We start from the raw sequence: 25,805 nt of genomic DNA on the forward strand, positions 1-25,805 counted from the left end.
TTGCAATTTGTCTCTTATTAATCATCTGCATTCTCAAAAACAGAAGGATTTTTAATTTTGTAGTTTACTGCTCGTCACCTAGGTTACTGGCCACCTCTGCAGTCTAACAGCGGTGGAGGGTTTCCTTGGCAAGGAGTGCTGCTTTTGCAAGCTCTTTGCTATAGTCTTTGGTGGCACTGAACTACTCCAATGCTGCAGAGGCAAAGCTACCTCCACTTCCACGTGCACAGTTCTGGAGCGCATAGAGGTTAAGTGATGAGAATAACCTTTTAAATCCACATGAAAAATTGACATTATATAGATTGAAAATCAACACTAGTGGTCAATTTATGCAGAAGATTTTTCCTGCTATGCGTAGTTGACATTTTAAGAAATCTTGTCCTCAAAGTAATATCTTCCTGGAAAATCAAGATGGAAAATCTACTGTCTCTTCTCCCTACGTGCATATACCATCATGAGTTTTTGTACATCTATGTCTACAGTCTATCTAATCCTCCTTTCCTCTTACATAGGTTTGACCAGGCCTTTGTTAATAGTCTTCTTTACGAGTCTGAAGGAAGCTATTACTGGACAGCTCTGCAGGATATAAATCGTACTGGGATTTTTCGCTGGTATAATGGGGAAGAAGTGACTTACACTCACTGGAACAGAGGTGAACCTGGTAAGTAAAAAGATAATGAGGAATCCTATACATTCTCACATGGTAGAGAGGAGGAAATAAGTTTCAGGATTCTGGTCCAGGGGTCACAGAATACTGACCTGGGCACAAGAAACCTACGAATCACCTCCTACCTGACGGGATCCACAGCTCCTTTTTTGATTAGCTGGCCTGGTGTGACATCATGAGTGCGCCATGACGCATACACATTAGGGCGGCTAATCACAAGAAGATCCGTGGATGCCATCAGGTAAGATGCGGATTGTAGGAGTCCTGTCCAGTAGAATACTGACCAGGGTCATGCTAATTTAATTGCTTATCTCTAATGACTGGGAAGATTTTGAACAAGTAATAATCTGCTCACTGCAACCACATACCTTTTCTTCATAGTGTTTTCTTCCATCAGGTTACGATAAAGGGGGATGTGCAGTGTTGGCTACAGGAAGATCCCTCGGTTTGTGGGAGGTAAAGGACTGCGATTCGTTCAGATCAAAGTACATCTGTATGCAGACTCTGCTTCCAATGGTCCCTCTGTTACCCGCAGCTCGGCCAACGCCCAGTGTTAATGGAAGTTGTCCTGATGACTGGAGCTCTTCCCCCACACTAAGGCACTGCTACAAGGTGAGCCTGAGATGAGGTTCTCACAAAACACTGCAATGACTTAATTTGCCTTGATGAAGTTTTGAGTCACACGCCAGACACAGGATCCTACGGGGGTCCTGTTCTGTCAATCTTACTAGGCCCTGCTACATAATGTTCCACAGATGAATCATAAGGAAATCCTATCAGATGACAGGCAGAGACGTATTTAGGCCTCCACCTACTCTGTGTCACTTATAATTCTGATGTCTTTCTATAAAGCTATATTCACACATCCATGTGTCATGGTCCAAACATAGGCCATGAAGCACAGATTGGCTGCAAGTGTCCTGACCATGGGCGTCACTATAGTAGGTGTAGCAGTTGCACTTGTGCCCTGGAGCCTAAGCTGCCCAAACTGAGAACTGTCCATATGGGAACACAAATACTCTTACAAATCCATAATATTTAGGGTCCCTGTAGTCAATTTTGCATTGGGACCCACAAGCTTTAAGTTACCCCACTGGCCCCGACCCAAAACGTGGCAGCCAAATAGACATATAAAGTATGAGACATTTCCAGGTATGGTCAGAAGACCCACAGAAGTCCATGCATGATGGTTCATGCTTGGATCGTGAGACATGCAATTGTAATTGCTCCCATAGTCAGAGGAACCTATGGATACTAAGTTCTGATTTGCTGTCTCTATAGGTACCCCTTCGCTATCACTCAATCATAAGTTACTTGTAGTTGTTACTAATGACAGGCTTCTTATTTCTCAACTAGGTTTTTCATTCAGAGAATTCCCAGGATAAAAAGACTTGGGGCTCAGCTCAACAATCCTGTCGAGAAATCGGGGCTCAGTTACTTAGTATCTCCAGTGTTGCTGAGGAGCAGCATGTCGCTCAAATACTAAGCAAAATCTTCGGGTAAGTAGTATCTGTATCTCTGACTGGCCAGAAACTCCATTTTCCGCCTTGTCTTAGACTCTATTCGTACGCCTCTTTAAAATGTATGGGCAATTTCCATATCGCTATTGAACCTATAAATAATAAGAGTAAAAAAAAACAGCAATCTGACGTTTTGATTTCTTTTTTTAGCTTCTGGCTTGTAGAAATAACCTTTCAGGACTTTTGGGGTCTCCCAAATACTCAACCCATGTTATCACACATGGATATCATAATGGCAATCCTCTACTCAAGATCCTCCTTTTTTTCTTTTTAGACAGAGCAGGCTTAATGCAACAAAAAATGGCCACAATGTGTGTGATCATGGATGACATAATTTACCAATCATTGGAATGGTCCACTTGTCCTTCTCTGTTCACACGTTCATTTTCTGCAAGGTTTTCATTGCTTTTATGGCCATAACATAATAAATGATGTTGCAGGGCTGCTATGTAAGGCAGAAACATGACAGACTCATTATAAGTCAATGTGATCGGTTTGGACCCATTAAAAAATGGATCATTTCCGAATCATCGTATTTTTATGTCTTGTATGAAATTTCAACCCATGACAATACTGTGAACAGAGCCCAATACTGCATGTTAGATGTGTAGCTGCACATAACTAATTCTAGCAATTAAAATTAGGGCGGCACGGTGGCGCAGTGGTTAGCACAGCAGCCTTGCAGCGCTGGAGTCCTGGGTTCAAACCCCACCAAGGACAACATCTGCGGTTTCCTCCCACATTCCAAAGACATACTGATAGGGAATTTAGATTGTGAGCCCCATCGGGGACAGCAATGATAATGTGTGCAAAATGTAAAGCGCTGCAGAATATGTTAGCGCTATATAAAAATAAAGATTATTATTATTATCTCAGTCGGTATCAATTCAATCATTCTAAAGAAGATTTTTGAATATTTGCAGTGAATCAGATCCTGAAGCCCACGAACAACACTTATTTTGGATTGGCCTTTACCGAGGAGATCCCAGTGGTGACCACAGTTGGGTTTGGAGTGATGGACTAGGGGTAAGTGAAAAATATTCAGTCCAATAAGAAAATGTAACTATTATTTTGAAAAAAAAAAAAAAGTTTTCTGCAGATAATGTGACCACACCTGAATGGGCCTTAATTATTTTTTTTTTCCATTTTTGCATCTTCCAATTCCAGTAACCATAACTTTCTTATTTTTTCATTGACGTGGTTGCAATAGGTTTTCTCTTATTTTTTAACACTGTTTTGACTTACATATAAATTACTGTGTAATATATACACTCCCTGACAGAAGTTATGTCCCTTATCTATGTTATGTAAATAAAAGCTTATATTCTGGCATTAAATTCATCCATTGGTTGTATAAATTATTCTTTTGAAAGCTGAAACCCTCCGAAATGTGGGTTAGGTTAAGAAAATAAATTATCATCAATGCAGAAATATTGATCAGTTAATGGACACAGAATGGTCAGATTTTGGCTAGACAAAAGTTTTGACGCCCACAGAAAGTAATGTGATATTCTATCAAATAATTAACTTAAAATACAAATATATGTTGCATAACATTGGTGAATGAAGTTGTGGTGCTATTAGAGACATATTTGATATTTTGTGTGACTTCCATGAGCTTGAAGGACTGCATCCATGCGGTTCAACAATGATTCATACAATTTATTAATGAAGTCATCAGGAATAGCAAAGAATGCAGTCTTACATGCCTCCCAGAGTTCATCTAGATTCTATGGTTTTGTCTTCTAAGCTTCCTCTTTCATCCTACCCCAAACATGCTCAGTGATGTTCATGTCTGGTGACTGGGCTGGCCAGTCCTTGAGCACCTTGATCTTTTTGCCTGGAGGAACTTTGTTGTAGAGATGGATATATGAGATGGAGCACCATCCTGCTGCAGAATTTGACCCCTTTTATGTTTTGGAATATAAGAGGTAGCTAATACTTCTTGATATTTTAGGCTATTGATATTGCCTTCCACCTTGCAAATGTTTCACACACCCCCATACTGAATGTAACCTCAGACCATGATCTTTCCACCACCAAATGTAACTGTTTTCTGTGTGTTTTTTGGATCTATTCGGGCTCCAGTAGGTCTCCTGCAGTATTTGCCGGGGTTGTGGTGTAATTCTTCTGAAGATTCATCAGAGAAATCCACCTTCTGCCACTTTTCCAGCGTCTTTCTGTTAAGCAGGCTGTGGGACTTTGCAAATGTCACACGGTTTTTTATTTGCCTTTTGTTTAGTGCTGGCTTTTGGGCACTGATTCGACCATGGAAGCCGTTTCGAGACAGAATCCTACAAACTGTTCTAGTTGACACAGGGACTTGAGGTGACCAGGCCTGTTGGAGCTCTGCTGCAGTGGAAGAGGGGCTTGCTTTGGATTTTCTAACCAACAAACGTTCCTCCTGAGCAGTTGTCTTGCGGGGTCTGCCGGACCTGGGCTTATCAAACACATCTCCAGGCTCTTCAAATCTTTTTTTAATTCTTTGTACTTGACGCTGAGACACATATAAGGTGCCTGCCACCTCTGCAGTGGATCTGGTCTTCAGCCTCTTGATAATCCAGGCTTTGGTCGCAGGGTGGATTTTTGGCATGTTGTCAGAGCTCAAGTTGCAGTTCAAGTGAAGGTCTGGGGTGCTGGGTTTCTTTTTATACACACACATACTATTTAACCGATCATTTACTGAGCACAGGTGAGGATATAAACTAGGATTGGGTGCATTATATGACCAGGCGACACAACTTTTGTCTTGCCAAAATCTGACCATTCTGTGTCCATTAAATGATCAATATTTCTGCATTGATGCCAATTTATTTTCGTAACCTAAACCACATTTCGGAGGTTTTCAGCTTTCAAAAGAATAATTTATGCAACCAATAGATAAATTTAACGTCAGGTTATAAGCTTTTATTTACGTAACATGGATAAGCAACATAACTTCTGTCAGGGAGTGTACATTTTAACATAATTTTTCCTCAAGTGATTATAAAAGATCTCTAGGGATCACCTTTTTTAATTGCTCCTTTTTTCACTGTAACTGGAGCTTCCATAGGAACCCCAGTTACAGGGGACAACAGTCCACGGCAGTTATAGAAGTCACTGACAGACTTAATTTCGGTTGCTGAGCAGAGACCCGGCAATCATGTGATCGTTAGGTCCTACAGAACCATTAGCAGATGCTTTTCTTCGCTGCATAATGCTCACTGAGCACCATGTAGCCGGCAAAAAAAGTAGATGAAAGCAATGATAAACTCATTCTATCTTCTTCCTAGCATTTAGTGAACGTGTCTAACAGCTTGGAACTGGACCTGCTCCTTCGAGATTGCAGGATCTTTAACTCTGCACACTAAATTTACAATGGAGAGGCGTTAAAGCCAAGGACCTAGCGTCATAAATTTACAGTTCTTGGTCTTTAATAAGGTTAACTAAGCTTTAATTATACAAACAAGGATAACACCTTTATGACACTGTCTATTTTTGTTATCGTTGAAAAATAAATAAAATGAGCCAACTTGTATTTGTTAATATTTTACTACTATTTTGTATGTTCAATAACATTTTCATATTGTATGTACAGCTTCTATGCAGCGTTAAGCATCCCTGACTACATTCACAGGCACACTCCCTTCTATACATCCCTTTTGACTTGCCGAAGTATTGAAAACATACATTTAAGATATATTAGACAGATGGTAACAGTAACTTTAAAATCAGACTACACAGAGTTGGTTTGTAGTCTGTTACCATAGAGACAGATAGATGTGCATGGCTACAATGTATCAGTTAGCTGAGGCTAGAGAGAAAAAATGCATCAGCATCCTTGAATTTGCCTACATGTGAATAATGTACTGTGATCCATTCTCATGAATATTGATGTAGTCCAAAAAATTGTTTCCTCAGAAGATGGAGAACTTTACAACAAATCTTGTCATCTAGTTTACTTCTCTTTTTAGTATGCGTACCACAATTTCGACCGCAGCAATCAGGACAATGATGACATCCGGAGATGCGCAGTGTTAAACCTTTCATCCCTGCAGTGGGTGGCCCTCGAATGTGAGTCACCAACAGATTGGATTTGTAAACTTCCCAAAGGTACAGTCCTATGAATTAATTATTTAGATATATTTTAATTCTTATTATAAAATTATGCATTCATTGATTTGTCCACAGGTTGTGTCAGGTTTTGCAGCCTAATTTACCGTACTTATTCACTTCAATGGATAAAAGCTGCAGTAGTTAACATTAATACTTACCAACATTGCGGTTGGCATAATATAGATGTTTAAAGGGGTTGTCCACTACTCAGGCAACCCCTTCTCAATCCCTATGTTTTCCCTAGTAAAATAACAACACTTATACTTACTTCAGGTGCCGGAGCCATTCCAGCGATGTCTGCTCTTTCTCTCCCAGGTCTCACATGACATTGTTATGTCATGTGGCCCAATCAGCGCTGGCTTCCCTCTCCTCTCCTATGGATGTAATTGGCATCTGGAGGAAATGAGAGGGCAGCCACAGCTCTCACTTCCCCGGATGTTTTGATTTGTCTGAAGGAGGGGAGAGTGAAGCCAGCGCTGATTGGCTGCAGGGATTGCGTGACATAACAGTGTCACATGAGCTCCAGGAAGCCAGTGTTGTCACTGGTGGAACGGCGTTGACATTGGTGGAATGGTGCTGGCACTGGAGGGGAGTATTAGTGTTTTTTTACATGGTTTACCATCAGTGTTTCCCAAACTCCAGTCCTCACAGCCCCCAACAGATCATGTTTTTAGGATTTCAATTGCAATTGTGAGACAACCTGTGAAAATATCTGATGCTTTAATAATGCATCTAATACTAAGTAAATCCTGAAAACATCATCTGTTGGGTGGTTGTGTGGACTGGAGTTTGGGAAACACTGGTTTACATAAGCTCCACTCTTTTGTGGCCCAGGACAGCTCTGAATTTGTGGAGATTGGATCTGAAAATTGGGATAGACAAGTCCTATTCTGGACTGTTCACAATTATGGACAAGATATGTGTGGAGCTGTACCTAGAAGAAAGCATTCATATCTTTCTAATCATTTACAACCCTTCTTAAAGGTTAAGATATGGGATAGCGCATAATATATGGGATAAGTTGCTGATTGCTGAGGGTCCAACCTCTAGGATCGACATCACTCCTAAGATTGTGGGTCTGAAACGCTAAGGTCAGGTCTCTGGTTCCCTAAGACCAGGGCACTGCTGAGCCCCATCTTGAAAATATTGGGGGTGAGTAATCTTGACCTCCACTTCCAGAAATAGTGGAGGGCTGTACTCTGCTTTCATTGATAGTCTCATAGATGTAACTGGAGTAGAGTTTGAGCATGAGCATCATCTCTGGTCCGTTCAAGATGGAGCGGCAGAGCCCCATTCTTGGGTTCCATAGCCCCTTTCTTGGGATTGATGGGTTCCCTCAGTGATCTGCACTCTGTGCCCTATCCTGAGGAGAGGGAATAACTAAGAATTTTGGAAGTAACCCTTAAACCAATGCAGACAAGCAGTGCAGATAATAAACTGCACCATGGCATATACCAGCAGCTTCCTAACTGTGGCCCTGCGATTGTTGCAAAGTTACAACTCTGCCATATTCTAAGAATTGTAGTTTTGCAACCTCTGGAGGGTTACAGTTTGGAAACTTTTGGCTTACATGCATACTGTATGGTTTCCAATCACAAGATGGCTAGTTGTTGTTATTCCTTTTGTACTTGTCCTTGGATTGAATGCATCCATATTTTGCTGTCTTGTTCTTTCTCTAGGAACAAGCATTAAAGAGCCAGACGTTCCAAAGGGTGAGCGTTCCTTCCTTTATTATTCTTTACACCATGCATTCTCCTATGTAGTGCATGGTTTTGCCTTTCTTCCATAGATGATTGTATAATAGACTTTCTAATATTCTGTATCAATGTTTTCCCAGCTGGAAACACAGAGTGGGTCAAATTTGAGAACTCAGAGTACAAATTTTTTGAACATCGCTCCACATGGCTGCAGGCTCAGCGAATTTGCACGTGGTTTAGGGCTGAGTTGGTGTCTGTTCACAGTCAGGCGGAGCTGGATTTCCTAGGGCAAAATCTACAAAAGGTATATCATACAAAATTTCTGATTTCAAATGAATTGTACTTCAATCTGACAACTCTTGTTAAGCCAGTTTCGGTCTGTGTTCACAAACCTTCTGCAGACCCAAATTGCGCTAGTAAAAGGAAAAGTCGTTCTATTTAACATTAGTACATTTAAGAACATATGCGGCACTCACCAATTGGAAAAATATGATGGTCCTTTATTCCATAACTTGGAATCTGGGCATAAAAAAAGACGTGCAGGATACAGACGCATGCGAGGAGAGGCAGAGTGGTGGACGAAAAGGCTTTTATCTCCAACATTCTGTTCTGATCACATTTTCATTTAATTTTATAGGGGTTGGAGATTTTTTGCTGATACTTAGCACATAATCCATTGCATAGACATTGAATTAAAGGGTTTTTCCTAAAATAGTAAGAGCCCCATTTTGAATGGAGAGGAGATGCACAGGGTCCACCACTGCTCCATGCGTATAGATAGGGGATAACTAGATACATTAGTATTTTGTGGCCAATGGATGTGAGCTATCAGTCAGAATCTCCAGCGCCTCTTCTGATTTGTAGACCTTGCGTGGCGTCATTATCATGGCCACTGCACCAGGGTCCTGCGAATAGATTCACTCATCTCTACTTTAAAGCATAAAATGTTGGTTTGTTCTAACCAGCAGAAGAGGGAGCTTACTGCATACTATAGGTAATTAGATTTCTATTAGATTTTTCAGGACATGACTTATGTCCTATAGTTTTTTAATGATTTGACTGTATCTTATTTCTTTAAAGCACCACTCCAGCACACCTTTTATTTTAGCGCTGGAGTGGTGTCAGTGGTGAGTTCCCTGTCCCTAGTTTTATACTTACCAGTCGCTGTCTTATTTTTTATTGACTCCTCTCTGGTCGGTTTTCTGCAGGTTGTGACCTGCTGGATCACTCCAGTATTTTCTGGGCGAGCCGGAGGGCACAACTCAATAAAATTCTATGAGGGCCAGAATGAGGCCTTCATAGACTTACACTGTGAGTTTGTGACCTTTATCTCTTTCTTCTGGCTAGTCAGAAGCTGCAGTCACAAGATGGCGGAATGGGACCAGAGCGGCGCCAAGAAGAGCAGAAGACCTCAGCTGGCGTTTTACTAAAGAACATATGTTACTGATGCCACGCCAGCTGTGAAATAAGGAAAATGCTGGAATGGTGCTTTATCATTTAGGCTAGAGCTACACAGTGATGTTTGTTTGTCGGATATCACATCAAATGATTTCCTATGGTGTAACTTGACAGCAAGTCATAGACAAGTTGTCAGATGTTATGTTGTGCAGCGTTTCTGAGAGTTACTGAGAAGGCCATGTAGCTCTAACGTTATATTTTAGTATCATTCTCATTGACTCCCTTTTTCTTTTCAAGTTCTCTCGTGGACAAGAGCAGCACTGGTGGATTGGACTTCACACTTATGAAAATGATCTAAGATTCAGGTAAATAATTTTTTGTCTCAGTGCGAAAATAGTTATAGGTTTAGAGATCCTGAATATGTAAAAGCATAGTTTCTGACTTTCCAATCTTTAGAGTAAGGCTTAAAGGGGTTGTCCTATGAACAAAAGTATATTTTAATCAATAGATTGAAATAAAAATAGGTTCCACGATTGGATGTTTAAAAATAATGTTCCTATGCTGAGATAATCTTATAAATGTGTCCCTGCTGTGTACTGTGTAATATCTGTGTCTGGCCCTACAGGAACATGGTCTGATCATACCACATCTCCTGGGAAGGGGAAGAAGAAAAAAAAAGAGTATACAGACAGGACAGCATGGGATCACAGCTGTTTCGTTTTGTGAGATAAAACCTTTCCCTGCCTGTTTTTAAACAATATTTTACATCAAAGAAAGAATCAGCTGTGATCCCCTGCTGTCCTGTCTGTATACTCTCTTTTCTGTCCTTCCCCTGCCCAGGAGCTGCGGTATGATCAGACTATGTCCCTGTACAGTCAGGGTATGTGCACACGTCAGGATTTCTTGCAGAAATTTTCCTGACAAAAACCGGACATTTCTGCCAGAAATCCGCATGCGTTTTTACCGCGTTTTTGACGCGTTTTTGGTGCGTTTTTGTGCGTTTTTCCCAAATGCACAAAATTGCGGGAAAAACGCAGAAAATCCGCAAAAATAATGAACATGCTCATTTTTTTACCGCGATGCGTTTTTTTTCGCGGAAAAAAACGCATCCATGTGCACAAAACATGCAGAATGCATTCTAAATGATAGAATGCATAATGTATGCGTTTTTAATGAGTTTTTATAGTGTTTTTAGCGCGAAAAAACGTGAAAAAACCTGTACGTGTGCACATAGCCTCAGACACAGCCATCTTACAGTACACAGCAGGGGCACATATATAGATAAGATTATCTGAGTACAGGAATATTAAAAAAAAAAAAAAACATTGTGGAGTTTACTTTTATTCCAAGATCTGTTGATTAAAATATACTTTTGTTCGTGGCACAACCCTTTTAAGGTTAGGGATAGGCTATGGCTAGTGATAGGAGTAGAGCTAGGGTTAGGTATAGGGATAGGCTAATAAAATTGTTATATACAAAAAAAGACAAAAAATTTAGTAAAAAAAAAAATAAGCAAAAAAAAAATATAACAACGTATGCAACGTATCTGCATAGGCAGTGACCGAAATGATAAAGCTTACTGTATTGAGCTAGGTCATGTAGGTCGCGGCCTATGAAGAACGTTGCAGCCGATGACAAACTAACCATAGCAGTTAGTGCGGTTACTGCCGGCAAGCAGTATCTGCACTGCTCCAAGAAGTTGCCCTCATCATTTGTCATTGGGGTCAGTATGTGGGAGAGATGGTGACAACATTTTGCACCCTCATAGACTTTGGGGTCCCTGGTATCCATCTCCCACCGCACCATGCCACGTATTCAGATCATAAACTGCAGGTATACAAGGCATTAGAGAAATTAATATAATCTTGTCTATATTCCTTCCAGATGGTCCGACATGTCTGTTCTCAATTTTGTAAACTGGGCTCAAGGACGTCCAGGTCCCATTACAAGAGAGAAGAAATGTGTATACACAATGGTGAACCGTGGTAAGTACATGGCACAATACAAATGTTTCATATTATAATACACATCTTGTTAATTCATATTTGAAAAAAGAATTACCATATATTTTGATATAGTTAAAGGGTGTGGACACCTTCAGGGCATTTTTTTTTACTGAAACGCTTTGCTTTGTGCGTAGTTTTTTAGTAGATATGACTTTTTGATCACTACATATTGCATTTTTTATTGTGGTATACGACCTCAAAAAATGGCAATTTTTTTTCTTAACAGCATTAAGCGAAGGGGTTATATTTTATATGTTCATAGGATATAATGTTTATGGATGTAGTAGAACCAAATGTGCTGTGAAACTGGGAGTGATTCACATTTTTTGTTTTTTAATATACGGTATATTTTTTAAAAAACTTTTTTTTTTTTTTACAAGACACTTTTGTTCAGTCCCTATTGGCACTTGTCCCTCAATAAAATATGATATTTTGTGCCAGCCATGAGAAATCTTGCTTAGAAGCCATATGAAAATCAGTCTGAAAGTGTACTGGGGGCATGTTGATGGACTGACGGCTTCTTTAAAGTTCTTTGATGCACCCACATGACACTTCCAGCCTGATCTCCTTATGGCATTTACACTAGATTTCTGTCATGATGTGTTGGTCGGAAGTAACGGAGAGGGGCCTAAAACTGTACCTGGAAATGGGATCCTAACTATCCCTGTCCCAGGGGCACTCCTGAAGAAGAGAGGCCTGAGTCTCCAACCTTACTATGCTCCTGTTAAACCCTAATCTGTTCCCTCCCACACCCCATGAGGCATGGGACTGAAATGTAAGGGAAACGAGAAACAAAGACAGGGGTAACTGAAAATGACTATCATACAAAACACTCACCAAAAATAGAGAGGAGGATAGGGAAATTGAGGAATAAATCACTAAATAGGAATAAGGGTGAGGAGATAAACAACACTCACAAAGCTGCTTACACAAAACACTCCGGCAACTACTCCCTACTCCAACAGTACACAGCTCAACACTTCCAGGAAGAAGATTCTTTCACCAGCAAGGAAGAACTGCCCAGAGCTAGTATATGTAGGGAGAGGAACTGAAAGCTGCAGCTGAGAGCAACAAGGCTGTATGTTCCCAGCTAACATGGAAAGAGTCCTTATCCCTTTCAGCACTGATGGAAAGTAAATCCATTTAAAAAAGGACACAAATAACACCATCGCTAAAGGGGACCTGCGATTCATTACCCGTTGTGACCTTCTAACTCCAGGTCTCCCAGGTGACACCCTTGTGACAATTTCTCATTATTGGCACATCAGATCTCTACAAAAAAAGGAATCATCATTATTATTACAGTACAAGCTCCTACAGTCATACAACTACTACCATAATAATAATAATAATAATAATAATAATAATAAAAACACATTATGACAGGTTCCTTTTATAGATTGCCATTGCATGATGGATAGCAAGAATGTACAATTTTATGCACTATAGAATTAAAAAAATTCATAATGTCTAAATGTTTTGATATTTTATGGTTGTGTTAGCATCTGATAACTTGTGGAATATTCTGAGTATATTGTACAAAAGGAAAAACTCCAACATATTACTGACATTATGTTCCTAAAACAGAGTGGGGTGATCAGAAATGCATCACTGCTCTGCCCTATATCTGTAAAAGGAGCAACGGATCCACAACGCCAACACCCACCTCACCTCCTCTACCATCACCCAATGCTGGAGGGTGCCCGAGGGGCTGGCTGCCATTCTTGAACAAGGTGAGTTACATAAAACACAAAACCACTTCTCTGTACTGGACTCTCGCAGTTTAGTGGTTGTCATCCAGAAAGAGGGCTAAACAGGAAAGGTATACTGGCAGATGTTTGTCATCAAGTCTATTTTAGCTTTTTTTTCCTTTAAACTATGGGCCCAATTCATAATTAGCTTTTTTTAAGTTACTTTTCTTTTTTTCTTACATCTGGTATTCGTTTACACTTCGATTGTCAAATTTTTTTTTGCAGTTCATGAATTTTGAGCAAAATTAAAAACTCTCTAGATTATCTTTAATAGTTTTTGCAAACTTTTTAGCACAAAACGTTGCAAGTTTTGTTAAAATGTTGCAAAATTTGCTCAAATATTCCAGTACATTAAATAACCCCATGGAAAAACAGGAAATCGCATATAAAAAAGACTTTAGAAAGGCTTTTATCCTAAGTCATATTGCACGACTCGTTAAAGGGTTGATTGTGACTTGTAGGATCGCTACTTCCAACAGGTGGCGCTATAGAGTTAAGTCCTCTTTTTCTCAGAAGAGGCAATTTGCATATTATATTTCCCAGAGAAGCATTGCACGGCGAATAAGCCTCCTTACCTTGACAAGCCAGAGATGGTATGTCACTCTCCATAAGGAGAAACGATACCCCTTAGACCCCAGTCCAAAGCCTCTCACCTAGCCAAATTAGTTCTCATGCTTCGCACTGGCGAGGGCCAACAGCCTGAAACACTGTGTCTGCGAATTGAGATACTAATTTGGCTTTTATCCTAAGTCATATTGCACGACTCGTTAAAGGGTTAATTGTGACTTGTAGGATCGCTACTTCCAACAGGTGGCGCTATAGAGTTTAAGTCCTCTTTTTCTCAGAAGAGGCAATTTGCATATTCAGAAAGGCACAAATTGAAAGGCAAATGAAAAACAACAACAAAAAAACACTAAAAATCAGACATAAAAATGTGCAAATGCAATAATGAACGGAGTTCTATGCGTTATTTTTGTAAATTTGCCTCATATAAAGGCTTTGTCATTGATCATATTCATCACAGTGCTTTGGAGTGAGAGCGGACAATAAGGTCGATATTAAGACATGGCAACAGGCTCGAGATTCCTGCAAAATCCTTTCAGCAGAAATTGCCACAATTGATAACTACTTGGAACAAGGTAAACAGTTCTTTGCTCATCACATGAGAATATCGATTTGTCCTTCGATGATCAGGACCTCTAAACTGTTCTTGTTTCTTTTCAGCTTTCATTACGTCTATTCTTCCAAATATTACCACTGACCTTTGGATTGGTCTTCATAATGGTCGACAGCGGTTTCAATGGGAGGAAGGCCAGCCGCTCTCCTATGTGAATTGGGCCCCTCGTGCTCCATCCAGACAGAGTGCATCCAATGGCAAAATGGTGAGCGCTATCCTATTTTTAGCTCCAACAAAGTGTTAATCCGCACAGCGGGGAAGCCCACTCAGTGCACAGGTAATTGCATGAACTGATGCTTCAAGCATGTATACAGCAGCAAGTGCTCCGTGAGCCGGGGTGCCGGCAATGGATACAAAAAGTGAAAGGAACGGACGGCACTCACCGGTTAAAAAACTTCTTTATTCCAATACTTTAAAACATCAGCGATGGGAGCAGGAGATAGGAGCTGGGCCATAGAGAATCATTGTACCGTATGCAATCCGTATTTTCTGCACCTCTCATACGTCCGTAAAACTCGCTAGTGTGACGCCGGCCTCAAGAGATGATGTCAGGCTCACTCACCTGTGTGACCAATAGAAGCGCCACTGCAGCACGAAATGGCTGTCGTCCATTCCACTCCTGCTCCAGACGCCGATGTTTTAAAGTATTGGAATAAAGAAGTTTTTTAACCGGTGAGTGCCATCCGTTCCTTTCAATTTTTGTAGCTATCTTATTTTCATAGGTCTCTAGAGATAATAGAAGTACGCTAAGCTTCTAATAGAAGGATATGTTTAATGGCAAGTTGTAAACCAAAGGCAGAGATACCATGGGTGCAACTTTGGGCCCAGAAGGTAAGAGGGACAATTCAACTTCCAAAACATCAAGCAGCTTTTCCACATTCAAAAACCGGTGGCCCATATACTACTCTTACACAGTTGCCCTCTTCTGCCACTGAACATTGCTGAAGTCCATTCAAAGTCCTCTTGAAACTCAGGTCTTCCACTATCAAAACTAATAGCATAAAGCAAGCAAAAGCCATCACTTCCGAATTGGTGGGGGTCTAACTGCTTGGACCTCCTCCAATCCAGTGGATGGCTTTTTCAAGTTTCTTACACAGCGCACTCCTCTCCACCCTCTGTGTAGGGACCTGAAATTCCATCCCATACACTTGAATGGAAATGTACCGTAGTGTTCTGCATGGGAATTGACCGGTAGTGCCTCTGTGTAGAGAACAATCTGCAGGGAGACAAAACACCACAGCTCTGTCCAATGTAGTGGCTTAGCTTCTATTGGTGAAATACCCAATGATGGACCTACATTATGTAAGGAGCTGTAGTGCTTTAGCTCCACACATGGCACTGATGTTGGCTGGTTGCTGGGGGCCTTATATGTTGGACCCCACACTGATCTTATATCGATTACATATTCTAAGGATTGGCCAACAATATTTCCAATCAATATCTAACAACCCCATTCAGATAAAAGAAACTGTTAGAAAATAAATGTGAGCAGAAAATAAATGTGAACTAGATGGCATTGTAATGTGTTTTTTCATGTATTTTTGTGCAGATTAGCTGTGCTGCGGTCTGGCATGGTTCTCCACCTCAATTCACTGGACGATGGGAAGACAAACTCTGCCTGGAAAAGTATGGCTATATCTGCCAGATAAACAAAGGTCTGAGCTAATGATTATTCACTGATGAATTAAACATGAGGTTCATGCTGTAAATAATCCTATCCCTCTTTTTGTAGTGGCTGCCCTGGGTCCTTCTTCAGAGACATTTCCATTTCCACCAGGGTCTACTCTGCGCTACAGGAACAACTCTTACTTGATTCTGCAGAAACCAATGACTTGGTCAGATGCTCGACTCCTGTGTGAGACTCGCAATGCAACCTTGGCCAGCATCATTGATCCATTCCAGCAGGCTTATTTAACTCTGGCTGCCACCGGACAGAAAACTCCACTGTGGATCGGGCTTTCAAATGAAGATGTAAATTACAATGTTTCTTAGGTTTATTTCTACTTTTATATATGTCCTAACTTACCTGGGGACTTGGGACCACTAATCTCATAAATGGTGGGGGTCCTAGAGGTGGGAGCCCCAGTGATGAGGAAATTATTTCCTAATGTGCAGATAATAGCTGCAAATCTTAGTGCAGCCTCTTTAACCACTTCCCCACATAGGACTTAATAGTACATCCTAATTCGCGTTCGCATGAATGGAGCGAGTTCAGGAGCCGACACAATAGCCAACATATGGTGGCTGTATTATACAGCTAGCATCTACCTCTAACAGCAGCAACAAGAGTGCGATCCGATCACTGCTGATGAACCATTAAATGTCAATCATTGACACTGGCATTTAAATGGCTAGGTTCCTGGTGCGCTAGTCCTCATGCAAAGCAATTGATGGCCCTAGGTTTTTGTTTTTTTTAATTTCTGATTTTTTTTGTACTGACCTCACTAATTTTGTTGTCGGGTTTTTATTGAAAAATAATGAAAGCCGTAAAAGAAAAACCCAAAAAGCAATTGCAGTATTGGAATTTTTCCCATTTTCCAGTACATTGTATGGTAAAATGAATGGTGCTATTCAAAACAACTCATCTTTTAAAAAAAAAAACAAAAAAAAAAACAAGCCCTGATATGGCTGCATCAACTGAAAAAATTAAAAAAATTATGACTTGAAAAAAGGGTGGTAAAAAATAGAAACACAAAAACAAGAATTGAACGTGGCAGGAATAGGAGTTATTAATTACATAATTCTGGGTGTCTGACTCTGTCTGCCACTAGGGCAGGGATATAAAACTCCAATGCACAGAGGGACAAAATGAAAAACTTGGACATGGTCATGGGCCAATCTTGATATCTGTGTAAAAGAATGTGTTCAGTTAAGGAAGTTTTTCCTTATCATCAAATATGGAAACAAATTTAAAGGGGTTGTCCCACAAACAAAGTAAATTTTAATTAATAAATCTTGAGACAGACCACATGACCGGAGAATGCAGTATTTCCTCTCTGGCAGGGGCATATATCAAAATCATGGAGTCCCATAGAAGATGTTCTAGTTTGGCCCCACCACCCTCTGACAAAAAGCCTTAATGCCAACAAAAGTGCCCCAAAAACACGGTATGATACCTTCCACAGTGAATTCCTTCACGATACACTCCACACACACTGCATGATGACCCTATTGTAAAACCACCCCCTCAATTACCCTGGCAAGGTATGGTGACTTCAACGCAGTATGTTGCCCCAACGGTGATCCCCACACAGCTCTTCACACAGTATAATGGGCCCCACACAGTATAATGGGTCTCACATAGTCCTTCATACAGTATAATGGGTCCCACATAGTCCTCCATTCAGAATAATGGCCCCATATAGTCCTCCATACAGTATAATGGCCCCACATAGTCCTCCATATGGCGTCGTGGACCAAATATAATCACCCTGCAGGCCAGGTTTAGATTTAGAATTGTGTTTTATGTCTAAATTATACAGTGATTTTCTCCCTTCCTCCTAGTGGTGACTGCGAGCAGACATCATTGGTATAGGTATATAAACTCATGTATCAGCTCACTGTAATAGATCTCTCTGGTTATTATAGGGGAGTCGATCATACTCTTGGCTCACAAATGATAGATTATCATACACCAACTGGAGAGATGGGGAACCCCAATACATGAGTAGCTGTGTGTACATGGACAAGCAGGGAACATGGAGCCCATCAGATTGTAATCGCAAATTGCCTGGTGCAGTCTGCAGCTTCAATACTCGTGAGTCTTTTTGCTTTATTATCAACCTTTGACAGTTCTATTATAATATTTATTTAGTTCTTGGAAGTCACAACAGGGAAGGAATGTGTAAGGGCTAGAGATGAGCGAATTGATTCTCAGGACTCTAGTGCCAGGTCAGTATTCCCTGGCCACTAGACAGAACCCTGTGAATCATCTGCTACCTGCCAGCATCAGCGGCTCCTCTTTTGATTAGCCAGTCTGGTGCAACATCATCATTGCAGCATGATGCACACAAGACTTTGCACCAGGCCCACTAATCAAAAGAGGAGCCATGATTGATGGCAGGTAGGAGATGGTTCCAAGGGTTCCGTCCTGCGGCCACAAAATACTGATCTGCAATGTCATTCGCTCATCTCTAGTAGGGGCACAATAGGGAGCGAGAATGGAAACTTTGGAGTTCTCCATCACCCCAATGTCCTCACATTCTCTCTTCTTTGGGACAGCATCATCCAGACCTCACAAGTGGAGCCTGAACAGCACTTGTCCGAATGCAGTAGGGGACTCTGACTGGATCCCATTCCGTGACTACTGCTACTCCTTCCACATGGAGGTCACTGTGGGCCAGAAGGATGCTGCCAAGAGGTGTCAGAAAGGTAACCAATCAGTTTTGCATCCAGCCTCACAAGTATGTGAAAAATATACCTACACCAAGCACAAGAACCACATTAATTAGCGCTATTATTGCCATATATACATCTATCGATGTGTAAGGTGCTGTTATTTCATGCTATATCCTTTACATTCTATTAGTGCAAGCACACTTCAGTTCTGAACTACAAAGCTGTAGGCCAGGAGTCAGCAACCTATGTGAAACTTCATGCCTTAATAGCCTGTTGGGAGTTGTGGTTTCACAACGGCTGGAGCACCAGAAGTTACTAACCCATTTTGTATGGCGATTGATATCATACCATTGTATGAAGATTGATACCCTATTATGCAGATGTTCTCCCTTAGAAGCAACACATCTGCAATGCTACATCTAATGGAACATGTGATATACTATTCTTTGTCCGAGTGTATATTTTGCCCCCAAAATTGTCTTGTTTTCTGTAGAAGAAGAGTGGAGATCTCTATATAGGATTATTAAAGTGCTGAACGCTGTTTGTTGTCTTGCAGTTGGAGGTGAGGTGCTGACAATTGTCGATGAAACTGAAAACCTATTCGTATGGGAGCACCTGCAGACGTATGAGAGTCAGGCCAAGGGAGCCTGGCTGGGCATGTCCTTCAGCACCAGAGGTTTGAATCCTTTAAAGTATATTGTTCTGTTTTTGGGAGGATGGAAACAGACATCTTAAGGCCCCCATAGTCATTAGATGAAAGCTAGACAAACCCTGACAATTTTGGGTGGGACCAGCAGACCATTCAATGTGTATAGGGTCTTATCGACTGTCCTTTAAAGAAGGATCAAGCAGTTCTTTTATTTTCAGTGTAAATAAAAGAGGTCCTTCAAAGAATTTCTCCTCTCTCACTTTCTTGAAAACACAGGAACTCTCAGTCAAATAAACATTCAGCTGACTATGATCAGGCTCCCAGTTTTATTTCTGGGTAAGGAAGATACGAGGACACCTGCAGTTATTCAACCCCTTCTCCAGTCATAAACATGAAAAAGTGTTGGTAGGAGATGTGACAAAGGAAACAAACGTTGTCAGTAATTAGGCAGCTGAAGCCTCTCCTGCAAAGCCAAAGTCATATGATCTCCTACACATCCAGACCAGGGGCATCTCCCATTTCTGGTCTGGAAAAAATAAAAATATCAAATGCAAATCTGCCTATAGACTTTGCACAAATCTATTTTTAAGCATTTATAGAGGACATTGGTGCACATTATAACCCATACATCGTCTATTAAAATAGCCTCAGCAGGGGTGGGGAGTGCAGGCCAATGCGCAAAGTCAAATAATCAAATTATAGATACACCATGCAAGTAACAAAGACTTAGATGAAGATGTCAGGATGTGTTATGGGTGTTTCCAGGTCTCCCCAGGCTATACATAGCAGATGTTGTCATGCCCCGGATGAAGCCGTTCTGGCGAAACTCGTGTTTGGCAGATGTCCAATACACACACCATTTGGATTAAGTGCTGGAAACTGCTTTTCACTATCTTTATTCATTGGAATGTTGTGATTATAATAAAAGCATTGGGGTCCTGTGCCTCATTACTGGTGGTCTTTCACTTTTGGAGTCTCCTTTGGCTTTCCACATACTACTAGATCAGTGGAAATTTGTATCCAGATATGACTGAAGATTTGATCTTTGTGTCTGATATTTAGAGCTGGGACCAGTACACACTCGTACACCATACCACCACTCGTACACATATTTAGAGGAGGGACCAGGAAAAACTTGTATACCATCCTGACATCTTCTGGTGAATCTACTACACAGGAGTGTCGTCATTTGTATCACTTGTAATAATAATAATAATAATTTTATTTATATAGCGCCAACATATTCCGCAGCGCTTTACAAATTATAGAGGGGACTTGTACAGACAATAGACATTACAGCATAACAGAAATACAGTTCAAAACAGATACCAGGAGGAATGAGGGCCCTGCTCGCAAGCTTACAAACTATGGGGAAAAGGGGAGACACGAGAGGTGGATGGTAACAATTGCTTTAGTTATTCGGACCAGCTATAGTGTAAGGCTCAGGTGTTCATGTAAAGCTGCATGAACCAGTTACCTGCCTAAGTATGTAGCAGTACAGACACAGAGGGCTAATACTGCATAAAGTGTATGAGAACATGATGCGAGGAACCTTTTTTTTTTTTTTTTTTTTTTTTTTTTATTATAAATAGGCCACACAGGGATCGTTAGGTTAATGCATTGAGGCGGTAGGCCAGTCTGAACAAATGAGTTTTTAGGGCACGCTTAAAACTGTGGGGTTTGGGGATTAATCGTATTAACCTAGGTAGTGCATTCCAAAGAATCGGCGCAGCACGTGTAAAGTCACACTTGTGAGTTAAAATGATTGCACAACTTTCAGCAGCTGCATTGGAGACCTTTACTTACTACTGAGCATGTGTGCTGTTTGTCGTCTTCTATTGTAGAAGGTTCACTTTTATGGAATGATAACACACCGGTTAATTACTCCAATTGGGGGCAACATGACTCAGGACCCAGTCTATTAAGCCCAAACTCTTGCTACTGGATTGAAGGAAGCAATGGCGTGTGGAGTCTGGGTTCTTGCACCAACATCAGCAAAGGAGTTATTTGCAAACTATCTAGAGGTAAGGTAGAATTTTACTATCCCAAATCTTAAACTGGTCGCGCATGGCCTAAATTTTTTGGCCACCAGAAATAGGCCAATATAGAAACATGTAAGGGCTGCTGCAGGACCACCAATGGGATACGATGCAACAAATGAGGAATATGGTGGTTTAGAGTCTGCACTGCCTGAGAATCATACACAAAGGTGAAGCAGTTTATCGCGTCAATGCATTTCATGGTTTTCAAACCTCTTCATCAGGACCAAACCACAATGATTGCATAGTTATCAATTATGGCACAGTAACAAATTATTGTAAATCTCATAGTGATATAATCTATTATTCTAGGGTTGACAGCCAGTGCATCAATGTTTCTGTCGTACTGACCACCCCTGAAGAGCCTGATACATAACCTGGTAATCTTAAAAAGGGGTTGACTAGTTAGAAAAATTCGGAAATACCCTGCTAGGAAATTAGAAAGTAATAAAGAGGGCCCTAGACCGAAGAACACTCATTTATTAGCCCAAGTGGAGAGTAGCTACAAATGTTTGTTTTCCCTCTTTGGTGGTCCCATGTAAGTAATAAGTAATACACTAGCAACTCATCAATTTCTGTGAGAACGACTGTAATACATCGTTTTATCACCAGTGAGGAGGAATTTGATTAAAAGCCCGTATATACGATGTATCGCTCCCCAATAACGGAACTCAGTTCCTGTGTACCCTATAAGAGAGCCGCGGACAGCCTCCTTCAGCTGTGGCTTATCTTGGAGAGAACAAAAGTATCGACAGTCTGAAATAAGACGTGCCATATCCTTCTCTCCCATGAGATCATTTATGAGGGAAGACACCCGAGGTCCCCATACACATTAGGCTGTTGGACAATACCAAAGATGCCAGTGGGTTCAGACAACCTTGGTTCTGATGTGTATGTGGTCTTCAGGCAATCCCCTTCAGATCACAAGAGATCACGGGAGCCAGCACTGGGATATCCTGTTGTCAGAGTATTGATGGATGTCTTCTCTAAAAAAATGGATTATTTGATAATGCAAAACCAAGATAGATCCAAAATTAACTGTTTCAGATGCTGATTTATATTTGGTCAATGTAATGAATGAAGAAGAAAAAAGATCTAAAAAGCTGGATAATTACATATATAATAGTTGTCAAGCAGTCGTGGAGCAAATGTTAATAAGCAGAGGTGATGTAAGATAATAATCAGAGCCATATTATGTGCAAAGTCTAAAGTGCATTTAGCAATGTTTGTAGCAGAAAATAATCTATTTCTTATGTAATCCTTTTTAGTGGAAGAAATTAAACTGGACAGATCTGGTAAGTAACTACACTTACACACTAAAGTGCAACCACATAAGTTGTAGCCATTGTCCACGAACTATTCAGATCCCCGTCCTCAATATACCGCACAACAGTGCTCCTTGTAAAGACTGTATGGCAGCTGGACCACCGCTCCATTCATTTCCTATGGGGCTGCCCTGTGCTGTGCTTGTAATTTTTCCAGCTGCGCCATATAGAATGAAATTGAACAGCGCTTAGGGATCCTGAGGATATCTGAGGATACGCGATAACTTTTTTCACAGAACAGCCCATTTAAGGTTAATACCGGTATGTAAAATAGCCCAAACTCTGTCCTCTAATCAGCCCTATAGAAGAAGTGATTGCAAAATAGCATCCCATTTCCATTACCTATTGAATGAGTTTTGTGGAAAAATGCTTTATTAGCCCACCTGATCCTACAGAGGAATGTAGGGACTTCACGGTGCTGTGTAGTGGCCTCATTATCTCCAATAGGAAAAGGAAATCTTTATTAGGGCTCGCTCCCACTTTTAATTAAATCGGACGAATGCAATCTGATTAAAAATCGGATTGCATTTGTATCAATTTAATCCTAGGGGTGTGTTCTCAGTGAAACCCCTCCCTACCACTGATTGGCAGCTTTCTGCCTATGTACGGTGTAAACAGGAAGCTGTTAATTAGGGGTGTACGCAGCTCAGCATTCTGACCACTGTTACATTTACAATAGAGAAAACAGGGATACCAAACTACATCAAGCAGCCCAGTAAGTGACACATCGCTGGAATCGGGCTCTCTGCCCCTACGATATGCTGCTCTCAGATTACATAGCAAAACCCGCTGACATATTCCCTTTAATAGGACCCCCACCTTAGGTTCAGGCTAGGACTACAAGGCAAATTGTAGGCTAGCAGTGTCTCCTTACGACATTCTAAGAAATGATCGTACATGTAGTCCTTTTGTGATCTGCAAGCCGCTGCGTCCATAGCTCCTACTGCTGGATTCCTGTATGATCACATGACTAGTTGCAACATTTGCATTCTTAAAGAGGAATATATTGTCAGATTGTCTTTGTAAATATATAAGCACTTTCTTAATTTACTACTTATTAAATATTGAAGTCGTTCTAGAGAAGAGATATCAACAATCACTGAGCTGAAATTAGGAGGCAACAGTGATCCTGGCCAGTTTCAAAACCATGATTACAAGCTCAATAGAAATGAACTTGTATGTACAGTGCTTGTTCTACTGTCTAGCAGTGGTGGTCGGTCTCCAAGGCAATGAGCTGTAAAGAAAAAGTGTTAATATTTCAAGAATGGTTGACATTTTTAATAAGCAATTAAATGAGTATTCCCATCTCCAAGATCCTATCCCAATATGTAGTAGGTGTAATAATAATAATAATATTAGCAAATGCCTCCAATTAGAAATGTAGTATAGTTTTCCTGATTCTCTATGTCTCTTTCCTCATGTGCAGGCATTGCAGGACCTTAGGTATCCATGGTTATGACCACTCATAGTGACAGTTAGGTAGCTAGTTGCTAGTGGTCATATCCATGGATACCTAAGGTCCTGCAGTGCCTGCACATGAGGAAAGAGATATAGCATATATGGCATGGTACTCCAACATCAAGAAGCCATAATTATAAGCTGACCTACTAACAAGGGTGGCACTGTTTCTGGAGAAAGACATCTTTTTTCTTTTTAAATGACCCTATATAACCCCTTTCTTCATGAGACCTTCCTTATGATTTTCTAGTAGATGGATCTAAATCTTATCCAGTATTGCCTAAGGTTCTGTTCTCCATTAAGTTGCAGCGTGTAGTAAATCCAAGAATCTAACTAGTTTTCTCTCCTTGCAGTTCTACCACAGCACAGCACGGCGGTGGCGGTTGTAGTGCTCTCCACCTTCGCTTTGTGTATCTTAATCGTTGTCATCATCTACCTGTACCGCCGCCGAAAACTCGCAGCCCAGCAGGGAGCCTTTGAGAGTGCCAGATACAGCCGCACCAGTACCGGCCCAGAGGGATCAATTGAGAAAAACATTCTGGTGTCAGATATGGAAATGAACGAACAACAAGACTAGTAGAGTTGAAGTCCAGACATCAGTAAAGCAAAAATGTCGGGGTTGGGTCATCAAGACTTTTACTTCTTCTAGCCACCTTATGATGGAGGTGGTGTTTAATTACACAGAGGGTGCAGGATGCCCCTTTCCGAAATTGAATGTGTACACTGTCAGTGTTATTTGGGGGCTGTCGAGCATTGCTGAGCAATGAATAGCATGGTACTCCAACATCAAGAAGCCATAATTATGGGCAAGACCCCATACCCTGAAAATAGCCCCCTTTGTGCCAACCTATGCCTCCTACATGAGCAAAAACTAGCTCAAGGTGCGTTCACTCTTAGAATTAGGAGGTAATAAATATGGGGATTTGGGGGGGTTACATTGGCAGTGTACATGTGTACTGTGACCAAACTGGCTATATCTCTGTAGCATGTACGCTGTAAATCCTTTGCATTTCTTCTCCTCTGTTTATTCTTCATCTGCCTTGTCATTAGTAAGTAGCTTATTCTCTATCTTTGCCTTTTGTAAAATACGGACCAAAAATGTGCCTCGTGCCTCTGCGGGATGGAAACATTATACTGCACTTTTTCGGCAATTATATTAAATTGCACATAGAAGAGTGAACGCACCTTGATAAAACCTCATTTCACCAACCACCGGAGAAGTGTTTGAGGTATGGTTCGGAATATGTAGGATATCCCCTCTCTGCTGCAGTGCTAATGTATCAGAGAGGACGTTTTGCCCAGAATCTCCATCTCCAATGTTCGGGCATCTTCTGGAGCGAAGGAGAAAAATAGTCCAGGGGTCCCAAATGTGAGAGCACCGTGTGCTAAACTCTGGGGGGCGCTACTCATGAGAGGACTATATATGTATGCCCATATGTCCAGGATTTGCATATAGGTATGTGGCCAAAGATAATAAACATGAACGCAATTACTTGTATAATTATCTCTTATATGTGTCACGTGTGGGTGAAATGATGTCCCTCTGTGTGTTTTTGGTGTGGTCACTGCTCTCACCAGACAGCGTGTCATTTCAGCTTTGTACAAAATTGCCACGTAAACATCCAAAAAACAAATTTCACAATTCTTGCAACCTTCCATCTTTGCACTGCACATAGGTATTGCTT

The 25,805-nt window shown here is 40.9% G+C and overlaps 1 protein-coding gene across 1 annotated transcript in view; it reads left to right on the top strand.

Moving 5' to 3' along the window:
* MRC2 (mannose receptor C-type 2) overlaps positions 1-25,621 on the top strand; it is a 126,415-nt gene extending 100,794 nt beyond the window's left edge. Inside the window, exons 11-30 of the mRNA XM_069751344.1 lie at positions 513-661; positions 1,065-1,279; positions 2,024-2,166; positions 3,111-3,213; positions 6,141-6,279; positions 7,962-7,994; positions 8,120-8,283; positions 9,675-9,742; positions 11,262-11,362; positions 12,971-13,116; positions 14,159-14,273; positions 14,359-14,516; positions 15,861-15,966; positions 16,044-16,282; positions 17,900-18,068; positions 18,533-18,682; positions 19,206-19,325; positions 21,143-21,322; positions 22,606-22,632; positions 24,474-25,621. Of these exons, the coding sequence (XP_069607445.1) occupies positions 513-661; positions 1,065-1,279; positions 2,024-2,166; positions 3,111-3,213; positions 6,141-6,279; positions 7,962-7,994; positions 8,120-8,283; positions 9,675-9,742; positions 11,262-11,362; positions 12,971-13,116; positions 14,159-14,273; positions 14,359-14,516; positions 15,861-15,966; positions 16,044-16,282; positions 17,900-18,068; positions 18,533-18,682; positions 19,206-19,325; positions 21,143-21,322; positions 22,606-22,632; positions 24,474-24,697 (2,749 nt within the window). The 3' untranslated portion in view covers positions 24,698-25,621. The remainder of the gene's footprint in view (positions 1-512; positions 662-1,064; positions 1,280-2,023; positions 2,167-3,110; positions 3,214-6,140; positions 6,280-7,961; positions 7,995-8,119; positions 8,284-9,674; positions 9,743-11,261; positions 11,363-12,970; positions 13,117-14,158; positions 14,274-14,358; positions 14,517-15,860; positions 15,967-16,043; positions 16,283-17,899; positions 18,069-18,532; positions 18,683-19,205; positions 19,326-21,142; positions 21,323-22,605; positions 22,633-24,473) is intronic.
* Positions 25,622-25,805: the final 184 nt, after the last annotated feature.

The sequence above is a fragment of the Ranitomeya imitator genome, chromosome 2 (genome assembly GCF_032444005.1).
Source record: "Ranitomeya imitator isolate aRanImi1 chromosome 2, aRanImi1.pri, whole genome shotgun sequence".
Lineage (NCBI taxonomy): Eukaryota > Metazoa > Chordata > Amphibia > Anura > Dendrobatidae > Ranitomeya > Ranitomeya imitator.